This window comes from Pipra filicauda, unplaced genomic scaffold, assembly GCF_003945595.2.
Source record: "Pipra filicauda isolate LSUMZ 115617 unplaced genomic scaffold, ASM394559v2 scaffold371_size1224239_pilon, whole genome shotgun sequence".
NCBI classification, from domain to species: domain Eukaryota; kingdom Metazoa; phylum Chordata; class Aves; order Passeriformes; family Pipridae; genus Pipra; species Pipra filicauda.
The window spans coordinates 1,111,196-1,136,552 of record NW_024104500.1 but is presented as its reverse complement, the minus strand read 5'-3'; the positions used below and the strand labels follow the sequence as shown (position 1 = coordinate 1,136,552).

The 25,357-nt window shown below is 45.2% G+C and overlaps 1 protein-coding gene across 3 annotated transcripts in view; it reads right to left on the bottom strand.

Moving 5' to 3' along the window:
• The window catches only part of PCDH15 (protocadherin related 15), a 692,202-nt gene that overhangs the window by 68,329 nt on the left and 598,516 nt on the right, over nucleotides 1-25,357 (bottom strand). For all 3 annotated transcript variants that reach the window (XM_039384770.1, XM_039384768.1, XM_039384769.1), the window contains 3 exons: nucleotides 24,483-24,599; nucleotides 13,285-13,425; nucleotides 10,324-10,436 (listed from right to left, as the gene is read on the bottom strand). In XM_039384770.1, the coding sequence (XP_039240704.1) occupies nucleotides 10,324-10,436; nucleotides 13,285-13,425; nucleotides 24,483-24,599 (371 nt within the window). The remainder of the gene's footprint in view (nucleotides 1-10,323; nucleotides 10,437-13,284; nucleotides 13,426-24,482; nucleotides 24,600-25,357) is intronic.

Here is a 25,357-nt window from a genome sequence, read left to right as displayed (position 1 = left end):
CCTGTGCTGATGTCTTTAAACTGATCTAAACAATTTCAACCAAGAGAAGTGAGACACTCGAGCTCCTCTCCAATCAAACATTCAGATTTTCATCACGGCAAGCAAAGGTTGAATTCATGCTTAAAACTCTTAAAAAACAATTGGAAAGGAATTTTTTTTTTACACTCAGCCATAAATGCAGATGGATTTTTATTAAAACCAGCATCAGGCAGACACTTTCAATTTTTCAAAGTTGCACTCATTTGATGTACAACAAAATAAAAGACAGATGAGGATCTGTTCAGAGAGGCTCCTCAGCAGGAAGAGACTCCAAGGGCTATTTCAGTTGTGCAGCGGTCTTCAAAGTTCTGGACAGAACCTACACCTGCTTCATTCCAGGAAATATCACGGATGTATTTGGAAGACATGCAGATGTGCCACCTGGGGACACTCTCTAGTGGTGGCCCTGGCAGTGCTGGGGGAATGGCTGGATTTGATGATCTCAGGGCTCCTTTTAAGCCTCAATGATTCTGCGACTCTACGAATATTTTATGACTTCCTCCTTCAATCTTCCAAGTGTTTTTCAAGTATTCCACCCCATACCACATTTTCCCATTCTAAGGGCAGGCAAGTGGGCACGGCCCCAAGGCTGCCAGAGCTCCAGGAGGGTTTGGACAATGCTCTCAGGGGTAGGGTGGGATTGTTGGGGTGTCTGTGCAGGGCCAGGGGTTGGACTGGATGATCCTTGGGGGTCCTTCCAACTCGGGACATTCTGTGATTCCCTGAACCCCAGGTCACAATCCTAACTACTGAACCTAAATCTTTGCCATTACTCCCCAAGAAATGGGCAAATATACCCTTGAACTCTGCCTTACAAACACTTCCTTTGGGATGAATATTGGTTTGAACATCCTAGAAACAGGCTGAGACACTGAACATACACAATTAAGCTCTGCATCATGTAATAGTGGCTGAACTGAAACACTGACCTCCCCTTTTTTTTCACAGGAAAAAGTGATGGTAAATTCACTTTTACCCAAAGACACGTGCCTGGAGCAGATCCCTCTGGCTCCCACCCTTCTGCCTCTGCATCAGTGGGAGAAATCAAATTCCTCGTTGCCCTTGATTTATTAAGCTATAAAACTACTGCTATGAAATGCTTATTAATGTTCATTTTACCAATGCAAAGGGTAATCTTAGAGACAGGGAAAAAAAGGCTCTCAAACCTGGAAGCATTTAAAGCTGGCCTTCTTTTGATGAGGTCAGCAAAGAAAATAACCTTTTTATGTTGCATTATATATTATGTTGGTTTGTTTTCCTTCTGAAGGTGTATGATTGGAAAAAAAAAAACAAAAACAACACAAACTTCATTTCAAGCACACTTTCAGTGTATTTTTAGTGGCAATGGCCTTGTACCTCCCCCTCTGCCACGGCTGAACTCAGGGGATTGACAAATCAATAACAATTAGGGAGAGGTTTTGTGTTTGCTCTGAGAGGCTCTGGAGGGAGGGGCAGGAACCCCCCACGGTAATGGCTGTGGTTTCATTCCCCTGATTTAACCTCAGGGATTGGGATCAATGGGAACAATGCATCAGCTGGATAAAACACTCAGCTCGTCTCTTCAGAGCATTTTCCTGAACTGGAGAGAAGCAAAGAGGCAAAAACCAAGACCATTCGAGTGACAATATCCTGGGTTTTATCCTGTACTACAAGCTCTAATAAGCTTTCCTGGGGAATAAGTGCATTATTTTCTGTTTTGAATGACTAAGAAGTAAAATGGTGCTTTTGTTTCTTTTTCAGTGGAGGACACATTATTTGAAGCTGGATTAGGGCACAGGCAAGGGCGTTTTTATGCAATAATTTTGTGTTACTGGACGATAAAAGCTGGTTCTTTTTGTGAGAAGATGTGACTCCAGCAAAGTGGGAGAATCCAGCCCAAGCCATACAGAGAAGGCTTTGAAAACTGACCCTGGAGTGGAAGGGAAGGGCACTGCTGTGACCTCCACATGTGGTTTCAGAGAGTGGGCAGGTATTTTTGATCAAATTTGCAATAACTTAACCAGTCTCTGAGTGCAACACCCACCAGAGCACCACCCTGCCAGCCCCAGGCTCTGCCCACCTGGCACCACTGGGGTGTCCCTGTCACCTGGGTGGGATTGGAGTGGCACTGCCTCATGGCCCAGGACTGACTTCATGGAATCACAGAGTCCTTTACGTTGGAAAAGACCTTTAGATCATCCAGTCCAATCATCAATGCAGCAGCAGCAGCATGTTCACCACTAAACCATGTCCTGAGTGCCACAGCCACAGGTTTGTCTAACACCTCCTGGGATGGGGACTCCAAACCTCCCTGGGCAGCCCCTGCCAAGGCCTCACCACCCTTTCCAGCAACAAATTCCTCCTCCTGGCCAACCTGAGCCTCCCCTGGCACAGCTGGAGGCCGTTCCCTCTCCTCCTGTCCCTTGTTCCCTGGCAGCAGAGCCCGACCCCCCCCGGCTCCCCCCTCCTGTCAGGGACTTGCAGAGCCAGAAGGTCCCCCCTGAGCCTCCTTTTCTCCAGGCTGAGCCCCCCCAGCTCCCTCAGCCCCTCCTGCTGCTCCAGCCCCTTCCCCAGCTCCGTTCCCTTCCCTGGACTTGCTTTGAAATATTTTGATGGTTCCTTTCTGAGCACAGCACCCTCCCGAATCTGGGATTTCTAATTCCTCCCCAAGACTTCCCTGACTGGGATCCACATCCATACAGCCCCTGAAAGTAAGAAGACCCCATGCAACAACACGATGATCCACTTGCACCCCATAAAGCTTGGGGTGAAATAAGATAAACAGCAACCAACACCCACCCCAACCCCCTCAGCTGCAGCTCAGCCCACCCAGAGTCTTCATCCTTCCTCCTCAACACTCTCCTTTGCACAACCATCTGCTGAGACCATGATTAAATCTGTTCCTAGACCAACCTTCCATTCATTCCCACGGTGTTTTTCCATAACCATCCCAGTGATGTGGATTTTGGGTTGGTTGAGCCCCTTTAATGTTTCTACAGGAATAGTAAATGGTGGTGTCTCGTCAGCATCCAGGATGGGATGGAGCCCAGGAGAGACCCCTATCAATATTTCTTTGGGTTTGCCCCTCAGAAAAAAACCAAAGCAACCCCAAACCAGGAGAACAGGATTAAAATGAAGTCATTATTCATGTAAAAAATAGATACAAATTTTTAAAATAATAATATATTTTTTAATTTGCTCCATCTCAATTACCTGTCTCTTGATCGGGGGGGGGGGGGGGGAGGGGGGCCTCAAATGTCAAATACATTGCAGGGTTTAACTATTTAAAGTGTCTGAAGTGAAATTTTAGCTTTTCCTCTCTTCTTTTTCCCTTTGCTGAACACGTCAGACTCGCAGCCATTTTTCAATTTGCCTGAGATCCAATATGCTGCAAATTCACCATGAAACTTGTCTATCTCCCAAAGCATGAACAGGAGATTTAATAAAAAATTAAATTTAAAGGCAGCAAACCCAATAATAATTTGGAAAATTGGCTTAGCAGTGAAGTTTAATAGCGTGATGTGTATGGACTCCATATTAGACACTTCAGTCAACTCTGTTTGTGGACTTTATATTTTATATATATGTTTTTATAGCATATTTTAATGCATTTTTATATATATTTATATTTTAATTGATGGAGGTCCATAAGCATAGGTCAGAACTAAAGTTTTACTGTTGTTCAATGACACTGTTCGGATTCTCACCTCAACTTGATTAACACTGAGGGTATTTTCAATCAATTTATCAAATATTTGGGTTCCTAGAGGTGCAACTGTAACTGTCTCAACAGTTTGTTAGAGACAGTGATTATTTTATTTTTTTTTCTGGAAAAGAATATTTTCTTCTTAATTAGATGTACTTTTAAAGCAGTTTGGCTTCAAAGTTTCCTGAAAAGGACCACATATTCCTTACTGGACTTAATACCCTCCTTTTCTGTCTCAGTTCTTGGAGTGGTTGGAGACACTCTGACCTTTCCATGGCATTTATCTCTGGAACAGATGACAGAGGAGTCTGGACATTGCTCCAGTGAACCCCTGTCATAACCTATTGCTTTTTAAACCCAGTGTCAAATTTTGTTCTCATGAACCCTGACATCAGGCAGAACGTGTTCCTGTTATCCCACCAATCTTCCTGCATTAAAGCTGAGGATTTGAAGACAGGAATATTTCTGTCAGAATTACTGCAGAGGTGAAAAAGGGGGGAAAAAATTCCCACCAAGCACAACATTCACTCCTGGAACTGGTCAGACTGACGGGATAAATTCCAAGACTGCCTCCTAATACACCAAGAGGGTTTAATTCTATTATGATGGATTATTTCTATCCCATTCCCACGTCCCCAGAGCAACTTATTTCTATGTTTCATTAACTGCAACACCATGTTGAGAGCTCTGACCCTCGTCCTCACCCAGCACAGCGAGGCACGTTCCCTGCCCAGCCCTGCCCCCTCTGCTCTCCTCCTCTGCTCTCACCAGGTACCATCTCACCACAATATTTCATTGAAAAATTAATCATAAAATTAGACTTTCCTCTTCATTTGGTTAAAAAAAAAAGCAGAAGATTTGAATAAAATGCAACGCAGAAGTGCTAAACCAAGGAAAACTGGGGGAAAAAAGGGTTGTACTTCTACTACACATTAATTATCTTGCTCCCTAATTTTTCAATGGCAACTCATGCTCCAGCATTTGCTGTAGAAATAATTTAATTTTCTTACACAACCACATGTTAAAGAGTGCTTTTTTAACTTTTTTATAACAAACCAAGTAAGTGCCAGGAGAAAATCACCACAAACCAGCGATTCCAAAAGCAAAATCACACATCTATTCCTGAAGCCAAATTGTCATGAGAAGCAAATTAAAAATATATGTTGGAGGCTTCAGTTGGAGGAAAACACTGACTATTTTTACTCCTACACCTCAGAAATGCTTCATGAAAAAGGTTGCCAGTGGTCTTTCATTGATAAAATGTAAATTCCATTTAGGAGAAGCACTGGGCAGACTTGGGTATCCTGGGAAAAGGATGACCCAAATGGATGGTACAAATTTACCATCATTAAACCAGATGAGACAGATTCCAACCATGGAATGCTCCCCATCCCCTCACTGTCATTACACAGGATTCTCCATTCCCTGTTTCCCAACGAGAATACGAGAATAAGACTGGACAGCAATAAACCAAAGAACTGGGAGGAGTCTCTTGGAGTAAAACACTTCCATTTGATTCCTGCTGCAGCTCCATAAGTTTGTTTCATGAAATCCTAGGACACGTGACTATTTGCTTGGATGGCATTTGCCTGCAATACAGAAGGATTTAATTAGGTGGAAAACATCACAGTGTCTCTTCCACTGAGGGAGAGAGAAGCCCACATGTCCCAAAATCTCACTTTTTGGGCAGAACACATTTTCACAGCAGAGTGTTGCTACTGGTAGAGAAATAAAATTCCACACTACATTTACAGCGAGTAATAGCCTCGAATTCCCAGGCTCACACATTTCCCCATAAAACTTCAGATCACTGTACAACTGGACACATCTTTTCCAGCAGGTTGGGGACCTATAATGCAACACTAACAGAAGCTGTAAGTTTCCAGTATTTTCCTTTTTTCCTGCTCTGCAATGGCTGAACACCTGTTTAATGTGCCCACAGGCAATAATTAGGAAGCAATGACGCTGCTCTTGGTTAACGTTTCATTCCCTGCTCCAGCAGCACATTCCTATTAGCAATGACCTTCCAGTTGTAGAGGATGTGGTATTTACTAATTACCAAAACAGCAAAAAGATCCCAAATCCCTTTGAACTTTTACTTTTTAAAAATGAGAACGTGCTCATAAAGAGGACAGGCTTGCTAAAAAAAAAAAATCTATATTCTTCTGAGGTTTCACATCTGGTCTTCAACTGCTTTGTAGTGCTACTAATTAATAGCTGTTAATTAAGAAATGAAAGTGTTGCCATTAGTTGTTGGGAAGAAATGGAAACTTCTTCTGGCTCAATTCCTTGCTCTGAAGTTCAGTCCAGAGGTGATCTGGGTAGAGCCAATGGGACAAGAGAAATAACAGCTTAAGAAAGGGGCACTCAAAATCAGGGGTTTGATTTTCCCAAGCAAGGGATTTACTTGGTTTATTTGGTTATTGACCTTTTTATTATGTTACCCAGAGAGGCTGTGGCTGTCTCATCCTTGGAAGTGTCCAAGGCCAGGCTGGATGGGGCTTGGAGCAACCTGGGATGGTGGAAGGGGGAACCATGGCAGGGAGTGGAACAAGATAGTCCTTAAGGCTTTAAGGTCCCTTCCAACCCAAACCTTGCTGGGATTCTATGACTGTCTTTGCAGAGAAGCAGAAAACAGAATGAGATCAGCCAGCATCAAAAATCTGAATAAATGGTGGGATTTATCTCAGCCTGTTTGTGCAGCGATGCACAAACTCTCCCATGCCTTATTCTGGCATCCCTGCCCTCATCACCCTGCTGTGTCCTTGTTCTCCAGGCTGTCACAGCAGCTGGAGAGGGTGGAAGTGTCTTTGCCCACTGCTGACAAGCACCCCATGCATCCCTTTGGGCGCTGGTTCCTCCCTGTGCCATCAGTGCTTTGGAAAAGCAGCAGAATCCGACTGAGCGCCAACCACCCTGCGGGAGATGTGGGGAGAGGAGCAGCATCAGCAACGTCCTTCCCTGCAGCTGAAAGGTCAAGTGGGCTAAGGGTGGACCAGCCTTCTCCAATTAAATGTCCACACGTTGCAGCACTTTGATTCTTTTGGATTTTTGCCTGTTTTCTTCACACTTTGCGTTTTTGTGGAACAATGCTTGGCTTGGAAAACACTTTATTTATCAGGCACTGCTGCTGTCAGCTCTCCAAAGTCACCTTTAATATCCAAGAGAAGGACAGACAAGGGTCCACACTGCTAATGCAGTTAAAGTCCTTGGATCCAGAGGAAGATCCAGGCTGGAGCACAGGGATGGCCTGCAGCACCAGCCGGAATGTGGTAAGGGCAGGGAGGCTCTTGGCCAAGGGGGTGCTGGAGAGACATCTGTGGGAGCTGCAGTGGATCCATGTTCCCAGAAGACAGTTCCCTAGGAGCACTAGGCATGGATGGATCATCTGGCCCTCATTAACTAGGCTAATGGCCTGGGAGCCCCTGGGGTGCCATCTCCTCAAGCTGCTGGACCAGATCCTGCAGAGAATCCCGGAATCCCCCCAGTGCCACATCCACACCTCTTCTGAACACCTCCAGCGATGGTGGCTCCACCATTGCCTTGAGCAGTCTGGTCCAATGCCTGACTACCCTGTCACTGAAGAAATTTTCCCTAATATCCAACCTGAGCCTCCCCTGGCACAGCTGGAGGCTGTTCCCTCTCCTCCTGTCCCTTGTTCCCTGGGAGCAGAGCCCAATTCCCCCAGCTCCCCGCTCCTGTCAGGGACTTGCAGAGTCAGAAGGTCCCCACTGATGCTCCTCTGTTTCTAAGAGGAGGGATGTCCCAAAGCCTGCTTGGCCTTCAGCTTCCAGTCCCCACCAGAAGAGCTGACTGGTTCAGCTGATCCCTCTGCGATGTCCTTTGAGGTCCATCTCTCACAGTCCTTAGGAAGGAGCTGCATTTTATCACTCCCTCGTCATAAAACAACTGCTCCACTCTGTATTTTCTGGCTCTCATAGCCTCAGCTGCCCTTTCCTGTTTGATATGTACAGCACAGCAGCATCCAGAAGTCTCCAGTATAATTTACAATCCAAACAGAGAAGGTGGGGGGAAAAGAGACTCATTAATTTGCCCCAAGTTATGCAATAATGCAGAGTGAATAAACACAAATCTCTGACTGCACTTTAAGATAGGGATAATATCAATCAAAGCCTCCCTTGGTATGAAGAGGGCTGCAAGCAGAGCCCCAGTGGGCTGCTGTACTTCTGGCAGAGCTCAGAGCTGCCAGACCAACAGCTCAAGGCAGAGTGGCACTTTTATCTCCCTTTTTGCTCAGGCCATCTGGTCCCTCTCTCCTGTATTTTGTATTTATTTCTGATTTTGTAATACATGCTGCAGCTTTGCTCTGTCAAACTGTTCAACTGTGACCTTTTCCTAAATACACAGAAAGGAAGTTTGTAAAACAGCTCCAAAAACAATGCTGGAATCATCCAGATTATGATAATTAAACAAGCAAAGATCAATTCTAATCCACTCTAAAGTCACTAATTCTCAATCCTTCAGAAATTTGAGCATCCACATCCAACAGTTTATCATTTTGCTGTCATTTACCCTAAAGATATCCTATGTCAACTGAAAAATAAGGCACTGTGAAACCTGCCAGTCCCAGTTTGAATCACTTGTCAAGAAACCAAACACAAAGCGCAGTCTGCAGAGTGTGACAATTCCTGAAAACCTCAGGATTCAACACTAGTCCCTCTCCAGAATGTTTGAGAGGGTCTCAGAGCTGAACCAGAAAGTTCTGGGGTTGTTTCCACGTCATTTCTGACATTGAAGAAAACAAGTAACTGCCTTTGCTGCCCCCAAAAGTGGTTTTTTAAGACAGTGCACGTGGAAGAATTTCCCAGGAATGCAGCACTGCTATTCCTTTGGAAAGAGAAACGAGGCTGTTCAGCTAATCCTGAGGAGTTCACAAGGAGGAAAAGACACCATGGGTTACTCAGTTGTCATCTAAGGGTAGTAAGGGATACAAGACACTTCTTACTGCAAGGGTTTTTAAATGTACTGAAATAACATTCCCACCTCCTGGGATAAAACTGGAGCTCAGGAATCTGAGAATGCTTTGGATTGGAAGGGATCTTAAAGCTCAGGGACACCTTCCACTAGCCCAGGTTGCTCCAACCTGGCCTTGGACACTCCCAGGGATCCAGGGGCAGCCACAGCTTCTCTGGGCAACCTGTGCCAGGGCCTCCCACCCTCACAGCCAACAATTCCTTCATATATCCAACCTAAATTTCCCCTCTGTCAGTTTGAACCCATTCCCCCTTGTCCTGTCACTCCAGTTCCCAATGAACAGCCCCTCTCTGGCTTCCTTGTGACTCCTTCAGACCCTGGAAGGTGCTGTGAGGTCTCCACACAACCTTCTCCTCTCCAGGCTGAACATTCCCAGCTCTCCCAGCCTGTCTCCACAGGGGAGGTGCTCCAGCCCCCTCAGCAACTTGGTGGCCTCCTCTGGACTTGCTCCAACAGCAAGTTTGCTCCAGCAGCAACCTCCACGCCCTGACAGGTTTGAAATTACAGTCACAATGGACACATTTGTATTTGCTGCATTACCTAAATTACACTTCATACCTCTGAACATCCCCAGTAAATTATAGGGAACAACAGGAATAATCTCTCTCTCGAAAAGTCCTTCAGCAAAGGATTATAATCAAATGCAAAGTTTATCATTTTGCACTGTTCCTTTGGATTCTGTGTTTGTTTCAGGATTAAATACGAAATTAGGAGAGGTCTGGCAGTATTTTGCTATTTTTCATTTCTTAAAATTATGGCTTCAAAACACTAATGCTCTAATGATGAGGATAAACAGAATGTATATCATGAATTTTTGTCTGAACTCCTTAAAATAGCTGAGCAAGCCCCTCATTAGGGCCTTGTGAAGATCATTTACATTCAATTTCTGGGTTCTCATTTCCTTGGACTTGAAAATATCTGTACAAAGCCCAATATATTCCGATGCTGATTGTGTCACAACATTGGCATCCTGAGCACACAGTGCAACTCCTTGATATCCTGAGGCTGGTTGCAAGGACCCTATCCCTCACTCCCTATTATTCTACGGATGTCAAATTTATCACTTCATATCATTATACAGATGTCAAATTAATAAACACATTCTCTGTAACGGAACTTAACAAACTAATCAGCCTGTGCCCCATTTTTTTTGGTCGTTTTTTACTCAATTTTAAGACACTAAAGTTGAAGATATTAAATTGTCAGAGGGTAAACTTTATCAACTCATCCTCTGTAATAAGAGTAATCATCATCTGCACTTCTAACGTCGAAGAGGTCGAGTCTGACACACAAATGGTGCAGACGATCAAAACACGCTCCAAGAGGCCGGAGGAAAATTAACCACGAGCCCTGGTGATCCCAGTCACAATTCCAAGGCTCAACATTTGTTGTTTATCCCAGTGACCGACATGTTTATCCAAAGGACTGACATGTTCAGCACCTTCTGAGAGCATCATTTCGAGCAAGCCTTCCCTCACGATCCTTGTCACCTACAGCCCAGATCTTTCCAGCTGGAGACAACCTGTTAAGACCACAGTGTTTTCATAGCCCAGCATTCAAGAGGACCTACAAAATAGCAGTGAATAAATGAATAAGTGCTTTACCTGTATTCATCCTGTGTGAAGCGTGGGATGACCGAGGGCTGCAGCACAGCAATTTCTACCGTCGTGGTGTTGAACTTCACCGGGTCCCCGTCATCATATGCAATGACCACCAGCTGTTGACAACAGAGAAAACCACTCCCTGAGCAGAGACAAGGACATTTTTCACGTTGACCTGCAGCAACACCAGCACTTTCAGGGTCTAACAAATTGGCTGAGATTTTCTTTCACTGCAAATCATAACTTGTGTAAGAACAAAACACGGGGGAAACAGGTGACAGCGCCCACAGGTTGAACCCTCTGCTAGAAGATTTACAGGAACACAGTAAATTGGAATCCAAATAAAACTGTCTTCCACAAATACTCTCCAAAACACATAGCCAGCTTCAAGGACATTTCTCAGGGGGTTCCTTTCACATCTAATGAAAGCCCTTATTCAGAACTCCAGAAGCAATTTCAAATTTCATGGTGTAGAGAGGTCCATGTTTAGGCAATTTTTTATAGAAAAACCACTTATACAAGTTTTGGCAAAGGGGATGGAAAGTGCCTGGTGGGAAAGGCCCTGGGGGTGCTGGTGACAGTGGCTGGGCACTGCTGAGGGACCACGAGGGCTGTGCCCAGTGCTGGGCCCTCAACAGGAGAGACCCGGAGGGGCTGGAGCGTGTGCAGGGAAGGGAACGGAGCTGGGGAAGGGGCTGGAGCAGCAGGAGCGGCTGAGGGAGCTGGGGGGACTCAGCCTGGAGAAAAGGAGGCTCAGGGGGGACCTTCTGGCTCTGCAAGTCCCTGACAGGAGGGGGGAGCCGGGGGGGGTCGGGCTCTGCTGCCAGGGAACAAGGGACAGGAGGAGAGGGAACGGCCTCCAGCTGTGCCAGGGGAGGCTCAGGTTGGCCAGGAGGAGGAATTTGTTGCTGGAAAGGGTGGTGAGGCCTTGGCAGGGGCTGCCCAGGGAGGTTTGGAGTGCCCAGCCCTGGAGGTGTCCCAGGAAGGCCTGGCCGTGGCACTCAGTGCTCTGGGCTGGGGGACAAGGTGGGCATCGGGCACAGGGGGCACTCCATGGTTGTGGAGCTCTTTTCCAACCCAAATGATTCTGTGAGTCCATAACTCCCAAGAAAACAAACAGAGAAAGGGCTGGGTAAGAATTCTGTGGTGCTGACATCAATATCTAGAACCGAAGGCTTAGAGCAAAACAAAAAATGAACATTACTCTCCCCAACTCCCCCCAGAAAATACCCTCTTTAGGAAAGAGCTCCTCTGTATGCAAAAACATGGAAAAGACCAAATGAGCTTCTTCTAAGGGAGGCCTATTAGAACTATTTTGCTTTCTTGATCTTTGCTCTGTGCTTATCTGCTGGGACACACAGGTTCACTTGTTTTCAGCTTTCACACCAAGATATGAGATCTGCCAGTAAATGGATGTGACACCAGCCCACTGAAGTTGAAGCAATGGACAGTTTTGCAGTTTCCTCTGCCTAAATTTGTCCTTATTTCCAGAGATCACTCGGTGGAGCAGGTCAGTGCCTCACTCCAGCAGAGCGTTTTCGACTCGTTCCTGCCAGTCCAAGCTATTCCCACAACAGCTCAGTGATGAGACAGCTTAAAAGAAAAGAAGACAGGTTTTTTTTTCCCCCCAGTCAACGTACTGGGAACTCACCACTGCAAGATACCATAGTTACAGAGAGTATCAGGATGCTGAACAGGGATTGGAAAAATTCCCAGAGGATTCAGCAGCAGACACAAGCCCAATGGTCAAGATGCAAATAGCAACTCCAAGTCTTCTCGTCACTCATTTCTGGAGTCTTTCCTATGCTTCTTCCCTAAGGACCCATATTTTCTGTAAAATAATGCTCTGCTAAATTCACCATTTATAGAAATGGTGCTCTGTGTCCACGTGCACCTCACCTGGGATGGATCTCAGCTTTGGCAAACAGCTCCAAAATAGGTCCTGAGAAGTAAAAATAAGAAGTGCAGCCACAGAGGAGTGACACTCTGGTGATGTTAGCCAAGAGATAATCCTCTTCCCCCCTGAGATTTCCTCTGGTAGTTAGAAACTGAGGAAACATCAGCACTGTCCTAAGGTGCTCAGGCAGGGACAGCAGTAGGAGGCTGCTCCAGCTCAGGCAGTGCTTGATGGGACACTCAGGAGTGGAAAACAGTGGACAGCTTTATTCCTTGCAATGGAAAAGCGTACAAATAAACCTCACTTTAATCCTCATTTCAAAAATAAACAACTGGAGGAAGAAACAAACCACACCTTAATGACCACAGGGAAGGCTGGCAGTTCCAAAGCTGGGAATTACATATAAAGCCAGGATATCAAAGATAGTATTTTTTTTGCCTACTGACACAAATCTATTTTCATTTTTAACTACACCCTACACTGAAGGATCTTAGAGGGGAGATCTGTCCCAATGACTTTGATTCAAATCATACCTTACTCCACACTAACTACACTCCAGACTCTTCAGGGTCAGTAACAACACAATAGGAATTTAAGGCTCCTTAAAGTCAATATTTTTGCATTTAAGCCCTTGTGAACAGGAACTCCCAAACTATCCAACTGTGCAGTAGCTTTCTTTAAAGGATATCTTGCTATTCTTACAAAGTTCTCCCAAAATTTCTATTCAGACGGCCCTGATGAAAACGAACTTTGGAAAAATGAGTGTTCCCTTAGCTGTTTCCCTGTTCCTCCTTCCCTCCTAATCAGTGCAACCACATCCATTCAAGACATTCCTGAAGTCAGAATGGCACAAAACACATGCCAGGAGAAAAAAAAAACAAAACAAAATGAAATCAAGGAACAAACAAAATTGAAATTTCACATCTTCAGCCAACTGAAGGTTGGACTTGATGATCTGTGATGATCCCGTGATCTTTCTGTGTGATCCAAGGAAAAAGAGGAGAAACATGAAGGGGAAAGGAAATGCAGGGAGTATTTCCAGGCACTACAATGACACCAGTCTGTACCTTGAACACTGTGCTGGGCTCCTCATTGAGGTTCACTCGGGTCACGACACGTCCTGAGTTTTCCTCCACGTCAAAAATGCTGGCACTGTAAGGGAATTGGACAACATCCACTTTGTACCGGACCCGACTCGCTGGTGTGCCCTGGAAGGCAAAAACAAGGCAGCTGCAGCATTCCTGTGTTTTGACACAACTCATGAAATCACTCAAGGGTTAAAATGCAACGTTTTTAAGACCATCACTAATAAAACTTCTGTTTGTCTTCCTCATAACTTACCGAGCGATCCTCTGTCTCCCCCCAAAAGACCTTAAATTTTCCAGCAAGAAAAATAAAAATAACCAGAGGTTCGGAGAGAAAAGACCTGAAGCCTCCGCCCACTTAAACACAGAAACAGTGTCTGTCTTATAACAACTGAAATTGTTAAACAGAAGATGGGTAGAGCTTAAGGTTGCCTAAAATACCTTTCACAAATGATTTAACGTGTTACAAAACTCATTGGAAGTTCATGAAACTTAACAGGAATAACAGAAACTGCAGTTTTGCAAACGAATTTTAAGTAGCCCTGTAACGAACCCTCCTCACTCTTCAGACCCTGTTTCAGTGACAAGGAACAAGCAGAGGCAGCCCATGAGTGTGTCACAAACTGTCTGAAACACCAAATCCAAACGGGAATCAGAAGCAGCGTTGTCAGAGGGTACAATGGATGAACTTTTCAGATCAGTAACAGAGCATTTTCTGATTTAACTGTTTTAACACTACCTGCCTAAAGAAAACCGCCACTTATTGAGAAAAATGTAGTTTCTTAAGGTATCCATTATATTCCAATGATCCCATTCCAGCAGTCATCCTCCAGGCACCTCAGAGTCATAAGGCTGGAAAAACCTTTAAGGTCATTGAGTCCAACCACTAGCCCAGCCCTGCCAAGCCCACCAGCCCCAGGTGGTGGGGAAATTCTGAGCACTTCCAGGGATGGGACTCCACTACTTCCCTGACCAGCTTGTGCTAGGCCTTGACAACCCTTCCTGTGAAGAAATTTTCCCTAATATCCAATATAAACCTCTCCTGTCAGAGCTGGAGGCCGTTCCCTCTCCTCCTGTCCCTTGTTCCCTGGCAGCAGAGCCCGACCCCCCCCGGCTCCCCCCTCCTGTCAGGGACTTGCAGAGCCAGAAGGTCCCCCCTGAGCCTCCTTTTCTCCAGGCTGAGCCCCCCCAGCTCCCTCAGCCCCTCCTGCTGCTCCAGCCCCTTCCCCAGCTCCGTTCCCTTCCCTGCACACGCTCCAGCCCCTCTGGGTCTCTCTCATGTTACTGGACACAGCCCTGGAGGTGTCCCACTGTGCCCAGCACAGGGATGGGCACTGCCCTGGATCTGCTGGTACCCAATACATGATGGAGAATCCCCTTAGCCCTCTTCCTGTTGCTGATACAGAAACACTTTTTACTGTCCTTTATGGCAGTAGCCAGAGAGGTTCTAACATGGCTTTGGCCCTTTTCCTTCCACACCCCCAGGAACCCCCTGGAGCGTTTTCTCTCTTCCGTGTTGTATTTCCAGCAGACATCTGGTAAGTGGAAGTCCCAAAGAGAACAAGGACTTGCAATAGTGAGACTTTTCTCAGCTACTTGTAGAACATTTCATCTGCTTCTTCATCCTGGTTTAGAAGAGACTCCCCCCACGACATCAGTCCTTCCCCTGATTCTCTTCACACACCAATGTCTGAAGAACAATTTTTCAGCAGCCCAAAGTCTGTGTGTCCTGCAGACACTTGGGACATTTTACAGGACTCAAACTAAGTTATTTGCTAAATACATTGGGGAGTAGATTCACAACAGCACTTAGAAACTCATGTCCTATCATTGCCACGATTTCATGTTCTTAATGCCTCAGAGTCTGGATCTCAGATTGGGTTTCGACCTTTACAATGGATTTAAACAGCCAAAACATCAGAGCCCACGGTTTCATTAGTGGAGAATTAGTGATTTTCATCTGTATTCAATAATGTGCTACAAAGCAGCTTTGTTGTTATCCAGAATATATTCCATGTCAGCTACTAACTACAAGGAACCAGGGCATTTCCTTTTGTAAACAGCAACAGAAATGGCTCCAAAGTGCTTTAAGCTCACGAAATCCTATCGACATTTTGCTGATCTAACTAAAATCCTTTGACTGTTGCCTCTTGGAGCCCTCCAAGGAACTCCAGCCCAGACAAAGTTTTTCAGAATTACGGATAGGATTAAATCTAGAGGAGATTCAGAATTCCAGGGTAAAAAGCAGCTGCAGCTCCCTGGATGGACTGAGGTTGACCTGCTTCCCAATCCAATGATAAACATCTGCTCAGAGGAACAGATGGAGAGAGGAACAAACTCTGTGGCCTCCTCCATTGAAATTCCAGCAGAATGGGGGAATATTGTGGTACTGAGACCACACAGCACCTGTCTGCCAAGGGAATCAAGGTGTTCTGCTGCTGAAGTAAACAACCATATCACACCCCCTCTCAGGTACCAAGCTATGACCACCCCCCTCCCATTAAATATCCCAATCAGAAATAAAAGGTATTTATGACTAGAGCCACTCAAACTCCACCCAAACATAAAGAAAAGAGTATAAAAGTAAGTTGGGGAGAGGGGGAAACTGGGAGAAGACTCCACCATAACTGCTGGGGTCAGTCAAGGGGCTGAGCCCATCTTCCATAGGGACACCTTGGGTGAGAATTATACCCTAAATGCTGCTTTTAGGACTAGAGCTTGTGTTTGTGCTCAGCCCATGGCACGTGAGTAGACTGCTTTGTGTCAGAGCTTGTCCTGGCTTAATCTCCGTACCAGTAGATTGCTTTAAAACCTATTTTTGCAGTTAGAAACTCTCCCCGACAACCTTCCATCCTCACTAACCTGTCCCAGTCTGTGTCAATAAAGAGGGTTATTCCCTGAACTGCTCAGGGGAGTCCCTGCAGGCCTTGGCAGGGCCCACTGAGGGGTCTTGGCTCTGTTGAGCCCCCCTAAAAGGGTGATCGAGGTACTCTCTGAGCTTGGGAATCTGTCGGTGAAGGGTCTCCTTATGAGACACTGACTGACAGACTGGGGGACATCAGGGTCTGGACTCTCCCAGGGGCACCCACAGGCAAAAATCCAAACTCCCTCCTTTCACTGACAGGCAGAATCAGCACCTTTAATCATCCAGACCTGGGTCTGCCTGACGTGTTTGGGTGTTCAGCAAAGTAACACACGGAAGGTCACGTTAACAGTTAAAAGAACTTCACAGGCCCACGAGTGCTAAGAGTGCAAATCCTTGGAAATGTGAGAAATTCCCAAGATCACAGCATAACAGAGGCCATTATCAACTTTCCTGCTGGCATTCTCTGCTTCAGTCATTTTCTTCAACGTTGTAATTAAGAGCAAATTACCTGCTGAAATCCAGTCTATTTGGTCTCAGAGTAATGGCCCTCACATTGGCTTGGAAGACTAAGAGCTCTCATCATCATTAAACCTGCACACCTTGGGTAATTTGGTATTAAATAAACAAAACTCTCATCAGGTTATTGTTCCTGCTCTGACTATCAAGTACACTTTGCCCCTGCCATTGCTGAAAAATAACAAAACTGGGATTTATTTTTTATTTACGGTATTTTGGCACCGATGTAATTAGAACAATCTCCAGAGAGATTTCCCAGGGAAATCTCTTTAGAAGCAAGTTTTAATTATCTGAAATATTAATCATCTTTTGCCTCTGCTCTAAATTAATTTAGATACATTATTATGTCTGCAGCAAAACTTGAATAGAGCAGATCCTATTCCCAAATAAACCACGAAGCAAGGATTGTACTTGGCAGGAACCATGTTCATTCTCTTAAAGCAAAGTTTCCCTGAGAGTTCAAGACACAACACTTTAAAAAAGCTCATCTAACTTCAATTATTTCTTTTATGGTTTGTTATTCCATAAGTTTCCATTTGCTCTGGGGAAACAACATTCATTTGTGGTCCAGCTTGACAGGGACAAGCAGGGCCCCAATATTTAGGTTCGATGAAGAGGCTGCTCCTGGGAAAGGGGCCATGGATGAAGCACATGTGCACTGCCCAGATAACTCCCAACAGGCACAGAGAGGTTGCAGAGAAATTGTAATCCAATAAAGGGAGGAAAAAAAAAAAGAGAAAGTGAAACACAACAATTTCTGGGTGTTTTCAGGTGAATTTCTGCAAGCAACTCAAGAGGAAGCCAGGAATCGCTACTTCCACTCTCCAGGACAGGAAGGTTGGAGCCCCTCTGCTCTGGAGCCAGGCTGGGACAGCTGGAGGTGTTCACCTGGAGAAGAGAAGGATCCAGGGAGACCTGAGAGCCCCTTCCAGGGCCTAAAGGGGCTCCAGGAGAGCTGGAAGGGGACTTGGGACAAGGGGTGGAGGGACAGGACAAGAGGGAATGGCTTCCCACTGCCAGAGGGGAGGGTTAGATGGGAGATTGGGAAGGAATTGTTCCCTGTGAGGGTCGGGAGGCCCTGGCACAGGTTGCCCAGAGCAGCTGTGGCTGCCCCTGGATGCCTGGAAGTGTCCAAGGCCAGGTTGGACGGGGCTTGGAGCAACCTGGGCTAGTGGGAGGTGTCCCTGCCCATGGCAGGGGGTGGCACTGGATGATCATTAAGGTCCCTTCCAACCCCAACCATTCTGTGATTCCAGGGTTCAAATGGATAACACATACGAAACCAGAATGACTTGGCCCAGCAAAGAATGGGGAAAAAATGATTTTCACTTTCACTCATTTGCAGTCAGCTGGTGAAGATCCCGGATGTGTCTCTGGTCAGTGATGTGGATTTCATTCCCTGAATAAAGTCCAATTATGGGATGGCAGCATAATGAAAACAGAGCTGTCTACCAAGTCTCTCTGTACTCAATGCCTCTGTCTGACTGAAGTCAAAAAACTTCTGAGGCTATTACAGATAAAACGTGAACCTCGTGAGGAGAGTAATAAATTGGCTCCATCCACAGACTTCAAAACAAATCTGAGTGATTTGCATAAAGCAGAGTTCAATAAAGCAGATTTTGTAAAGTTAATTCTAGGAAAAAAGTTGGGAAGTGATGCTAAACCCAAAAGGTACAAGTTTTGTAACATGCTCAAAGTCCCCATGAGAGATGGGGCAGATGAGAGCAGCGGGATGACTTTGGTGGGTCTTACCCCAGCTCTGGGTTGTGAGTGGGTTTTATTCCTTAGTAGGGAACTCAGCAAAAAGGCCTGAAATTCTGACTTACTAAAGCTGGAAATTCTGAATTCTTAAACTCTCACAAGCTGAACACAAAAAGAACGTGACCCTCTAAAGCCTTGAGATAAAATGACTTGAAGAACTCATGGAATTTGGAGCATGTGTCCCACATCCAAGTCTCCAGCAGACTCTATGAAATCCAGCAGTAAGAACTTTTAGAAGATGAAGTTCTGGACTGCCTGAAAATGCTTTTGCCTCCAATTAAAATTCTGTGAAATCTCTAATTAAATATCTATCAGCGTCTTATATTTAGTGGGTGCCTGTAACACAATAAGGACAATTATTCTCAATTTGACAAAAGGGCTCCATTGAAGAAAAACCTCATGAGGTGGTAAGAGAATGGATAAACCATTAAATTGGATGTTCTGGAGCTCTGGAAGCTGGTTGCTCATTAAAATTAGTGTTCTGCATCTGTTTAAATTAACATTTCAAATAAAAACAATCAGACTACGGAGCCCAGGGCAGAAATATTCCAGCTTTTACACTGATAAACCACACACAAAAAAAAAGGCCTATACAGGAAAAGCAAACACCCCTCGTTATGTCAATCCTGGGAATCGCCTCTGATAAACAAAGCAAGCAAACTGAGCAGCCATCAAACAGCTCCTGGTGCTCTCCTGTCCAAATATTTGGAGGGTTAAGAGCTTTGAGAACACAGTCAGAACCATCTGGCATCGCTCATTACCACACCACTTCAGCAAGGTATTGCATGTTCACCAGGAAGGAAATTCTCCTTGTCTCCAAGGGATTTATCCAACCCTAGGACAAGGCTTCAGATTTCTTCAGCTCCAAAGGATGTGGATTTGCTCAAAAAAGAGATGACTGGCAATAGGTGCTGCCTGGGGATGCTGGAGAGTGTGAAAAGTCAGAGTGAAGTGAGTGAGTCAGGTACTGCCTTTGTCCAGGCTGTGGGGAGTCCAGGGACCTGTCCCTGTAAAGACTTGAAAATATCCAGGAGAAACCAGATCTGCACACATTTGTGCCAGTAAAGGAAAGGAGTACTTCAAAATCAGTATTTTCACAAGGTGACTCTCCCCCTCTGCTCTGCCCTGGTGAGGCCCCACCTGGGTCACTGTGCACAGTTCTGATGTCCCAGCATCACAAGGACATGGAATTGTTGGAGCAAGTCCAGAGGAGGCCACCAAGTTGCTGAGGGGGCTGGAGCACCTCCCCTGTGGAGACAGGCTGGGAGAGCTGGGAATGTTCAGCCTGGAGAGGAGAAGGTTGTGTGGAGACCTCACAGCACCTTCCAGGGTCTGAAGGGGCTACAGGGAAATAGGAGAGGGGCTGTTCATTGGAACTGGGGTGACAGGCAAGGGGGAATGGCTTCAAACTGACAGAGGGGAAATTTAGGTTGGATATTGGGAAGGAATTGTTGGCTGTGAGGGTGGGGAGGCCCTGGCACAGGTTGCCCACAGAAGCTGTGGCTGCCCCTGGATCCCTGCAAGTGTCCAAGACCAGGTTGGACGGGGCTTGGAGCAACCTGGGCTGGTGGAAGGTGTCCCTGCCCATGGCAGGGGTGGGACTGGGTGATCATTAACCAACCCAAACCATTCAGGGATTCTATGATTTTCCTACAGGATGCATTTCTAGCATCTTTCTAGATCTAGAAGCACCATTCCAGCATCATCAAAAATGCAGCATTTTAGTGGCTTCCCAGGCACACAAAGCCCCTGTAAAGTCACCCCTCTCATCTCACACTTGCTGGCACCTCTCACCATTTCTGACTTCAACACAAAAGAGTTGTGCTGGGGAAATCAAACTCAAAGAGGGTCAAAGGAGCTCTTCCAGGACAGAAGGCAAGAAGTTCACAGTGGAAAAAAAAAAAATCACAGAACCACAGACTGGTTTGGGTTGAAAGGACAATCTGTTGATTTACCACATTTCAGGAAAACAGGTCAAGCAAAACTGACCAGATTTCAAAGAGCAGAATTGCACCTCAAATTCGAGTTCTTACAACAAATGGAAAAGTATCTTCTGAAAGATATTTTATATTCTCAGTCACTGCAAATAAAAGGTAAATTAAAAATGGAAAAGAAAGGAGAAAGTGTAAGTAACTGGTAAGAATTTAGACTGACATTTCTCAAAGACAGCCCTGCAAATCTTGCTCTGGCCTTTAGTGAAAAGCATTGGTTTCTATGTTTTAATTGACATTTCAGCAAGGACCTGAAGGAATAACTATCAGAGGTCTCTTATGCCTTCAGGCCAAGAGTTTTTGACCACTTTGAAATCCACAGGTCAAAATAAAAACAACAAAATACCTACCAGGAAACATTTGAATCCAGCACAGATTATTTCTGTTTTAAGTGTTAATAATAACCAGAAATCCATGGGTGTTTTTTTCAAACAAACCAATCCTATTATCAACAGTTGCATTCTAATGATGGCTCAAGGTTTTAGGCACCAATTAAATAAAAAAAAAATCACACCTCTTCATCCTCAGACACTCATTTGTTCCCTCAGATACTCATTCAGACATGGAAGATACACAGTTGCAAACAATGGGAGATTTGATGGGGGGAGTTGTTTTAAATAAAACCAAGAGAACTTTTCATCTACAGCTCCAATAAATGAGGATTAATTGTTGGATTAATTTAAGAGTAAAGATTAATTTAAGAGCAATTGAAGAGTAAAACCTGGCTCTCACCCCTTCTGACTTCCTGAAAGCACATCATAGTCATTGTGACACTTCCACACCTCCATATGCAGTAGGTTTCTAAATAATTTAGGAAATCCACACAGGAAATTACATCCCAGGTGTTTTTCACCCTCTTATCTTTCACCTAAATTACTATTTGCTTGTTTGAAATGAAGAGCCAACCTCCACTGACAACATTCCCACGTCCTTCTTACCCCAAACCTGCTCTTCTGCTCTTGGAAAATTCTGATTTGCCTTGGCTGCAGAGCAATCCCGTGCAGGTGCTGAGCATTTCCACTTGGATTCTCACAGCATCCATGTTAATTTGACAATGAGGAGCCAAGCTGGGATTTACTAAGACAGTGGGAGTCTCTGAAGAGCTGATTAGTTCTGAAAAGCTTTTATTGCAGATGATGGAAAAATCTGGCTGGATTTTTATCCTGGGCTGAGTTTAATGTGGATATGGGAATAAATTACATTGCTTGCAAAATAACGAGTGAAAAAAATCAGGCTTGGATACCTCAAATTAGTGAGGCTCTTATTAGACCTGCCCTGATAATCAGGTGTGCTTTAAAGCCACAATTATTTTTTTAATAGACAACTATTTCTTTTCCTGAACTGATAAAATAGATGTATTAGTGCTCTGCAAATAAGATTCCAATAGGTTAAAAAAAACCCAAACCACAGAAGTAAAATATTGATGATAGCTAAAAATATTCTATCCCTTAAGGCAAGTTTAGAGGAAGGTCCTTTGGTGAACAGAGAAAGGCTGTGTGTTTTTAAAACCAATTTCTGGTGAGTTCATATCAAATACTTTGTGACACCATTTAATGTCAAAGCCAGCTCCAAATAAACAGATTTTCCAGGAGCACAAAGCATCTAAACAGGTTGGCTCAGGCAGAAAAAGAAACAAAGCTGTTTATGCCCGATAATTCTTACTTTTAAAATAAAAAAGATGAGAGACAAAACTATCAGCCATTAGTTTGAAATAAAAAACCCTCTGAAAACCTGCTTTAAAAGCTTTCCTCCATAGCTGGCTGACTTTTATGGCTATTGCTTTCATTAAATGCTTCAGGGCAGCTTCGTTTTTAAATCTTCATAAAACTCAAACAAATGCAACAAGTGTTCATGTGATAGTGAGAGAAATATAGAAGAGGAAAGAGGTTTAAAATGAAAAAGCGAAGTAACTTTGTATTGAAAATGCTGATTGCACAGGACTAAGAATTATAAATATACATTCATCCATTTCAGAATATTTTGTTTCCTCCAAGAACTCAGTCTTCAAAATTTAGACATGTTAAATCCAAGGATTTTAAAATGGAGCTTCTATCAGAATGGGCAAATAGAACCCAAAATCTCTTGTTGTAAAGCAACAGATAATGTTAAATAAAAGCTGCACAAAAAAACCAACTTAAAACCAGCTTCCTAACCCCAAAGAACAACTATTTACTTTCTATCCCCACTTATGTTGTAATTTCCATGGCCTAGAAATTCATCTTCTTGCCTGGTTTTATTGATCCTTAACATCCTTTTCCGCAGGATTTTCTCACAGGACAGTTGGATAAACTTGCCAAGAGCAAATCCCCATCCCTGAAGTGTCCAAGGCCGGTCCCACCCCTGCCATGGGCAGGGACACCTCCCACTAGCCCAGGTTGCTCCAAGCCCCGTCCAACCTGGCCTTGGACACTTCCAGGGATGGGGCAGCCACAGCAAATCCTCACAGGTGCTGCAGCTTGTCACCTTTATAGCAACTTCCAGGCTTTTAAGACTCCCAACACCTGCAGATACACCTCAAGTTTGTCAGGAACTCTGGCCAACCTCCTTCCCTGGAGCGAGGATATTTTACATGGAAATAGAGCTAAAGGTTTAATCCTTCCACCAGTGGAGAGAAAGGGAGCACAGGCCCCTTAGCATCCCATGGAAAGGCTTTTCCTACCAAGACTGACCAGGTTGGCCAGGGCTTGGAGCAACCTGGGCTAGTGGAAGGTGTCCCTGCTCATGGCAGGGGGTAGACCCAGATGAGCTTTAAGGTCCCTTCTGACCAAAACCATTCTGTGGTTCTACAATTCTAAGATGAACAAAACAGGATACGGAGGAAGGAGAGCAGGAAACTCCATCACCTTTCTGTTTTCTCCCCTCAAAGTCAGGCACCACCACCAAAATGGTCCAAGACTGGCCATCAAGGGACCCCTCTGCCCAGTATTTTTTGTTTACTGCTCCCTTACTGCCTCTGTCCTCTGCTGCCTGGCCTTAAATACCCTGTAGCACTATTAATTGCTAACTACTATTAATTAGCCACTATTAATTGCCTACTTGATGATGTTACTGGCTTTCCTACACTTTAAACAAACAATACTCCAGATCTTCAGCTGTTCTAAACAACCTCAAGTGCCTCCCAGGTGAGGAATCCCCCACTGACAGGGATGACCTGCAGGGAATTTGCTGCCTCCGTGTGTTTGGGGTAGCAGGGCTGTCCTTCCAGAAACTCTGCTCTGGCATTCCTGCCCCTGGGTGGCAAAGAACTCACCACAGAGCATATTTAGCTGATTTATGTCAGAGCACTGCCACCAGCTTTTAATGTGCATGGCACATTCTCCCTCAGGCTTATTCTCCTTAATATGCCAAACACTAGCAATTAAAAATTAAACCTGGCTGGCAGAACAGCTTTGGCTTTTCTTGTCCTCAGTGGATCATCTGGTCACTGATGTTCATCACCCTCTGATTCCAAGGATTGCTATTCCCCTTCAGAACAGCCAACAAGTCAGGAATGTGTGCCCAGTCCTGTCAATCCACAGCTCCACCAGGGAACAGCAACAAAAGCCAGTGACAGAAACAAACTTTATCCCCAAAATGAGTGCCCTGGGCTCAAATCCTGCACGTGGAACGGGCTGGTTGGTGAGGTGTGTGTTCCACACAGCCCTGGGTGGCTCAGACTGGAAATGCTCGGTGACTGTGAAATCAAGACAGCGACAACCTTACAAAGCTGTGGTTTGTTTCATCTTTGAGCTGCAGAACTGTCCTAAGGACAGGCACATCCTCCCTTCCTGCTTATTCCCTTATTCATCTACGCTGTGAAGTCGGATAGAGAGCTTTCCAAAAATCTCCCTGGGAGCTTTATCAGTGATTTTCCAGCTTCAGGAACCGGCCTTGTAAACGCAGCCTCTGTCCAGGACGACAAAGGAGAGGTTGACACAGAGCAAATGTGGGAGTTGCTCCTCTGAAACTCCTCATCATCATCTTGGTGGATGAAAGTACAGGCACTAAGGAGAGCTGAAGTTTTTCCCCTCCTGGGTGTAGGGTATTAACAGGCCCTTTTTGCTTACCGGGGGATCCTGATCCTCAGCTGAAACCGTGGTGATAACGGTGCCCTTGATGGCATCGGGAGCAACCATCCCCCTGTAGAGCTTCTGGCTGAACACTGGTGAGTAATCATTCATATCCTGCAAAACACAATTGACAAGTGATCATTCATATCCTGCAAAACACAATCAAGAGTTTAGTTCTGAAGTTCAAACAAAATTACAGACGCATTCACAAGTGGTTTTGTCGAACTCTCCCCACTCCCTCCTCGGGAAATCTGCCATTCCCAGGCTCTCCCAGTGCCACTGCCAGCACACAAAACTGGCACCCAAGGGGAAGGAGCCAAAGATTCACCAGAAATATTTCTGTCAGAGCTCAACTGAAGGAAATTCTGCAGGAAAACACAGTCTCACAAGTGAACAGAAGAGAGAATTCCACCCCACCTGCTCCTCCAGCAGTGGGCTCTGCTCATGTTCCAAAAGGAACAAGCTGCTGTTGTTTGATGGTGTTGGTTACCTCCAATATGCAATAAATCAAGAGGAAATAGAATGTCAGATTAGCATCCACACCCCAGGAGAGCCCAGGCTGGTGCTCTTTGGACTGATGTGTATCATGATGACAAGAAGCTTCGAAGACCCAATTTCACTGTATTTTCCCCCCTATAGACGTGTGCACAGCTATATGTGTATATAGACATCCATGGGCACATCCCTGTGGGACAGATGCACCCTCATCCAAACCCCAGGCCATGTGGGAATGCCCAGGCTGGCACCACAGGAGATGCCACTGTTGGATGCTCGTGGCTCTCAGTGACGAGTTGACCCTGGAGCTCAACCAGCGTCACAGGTTATTAAAAATCTGTGACTCCAGGTACACAAAGTTCCTGCAACGATGCTCT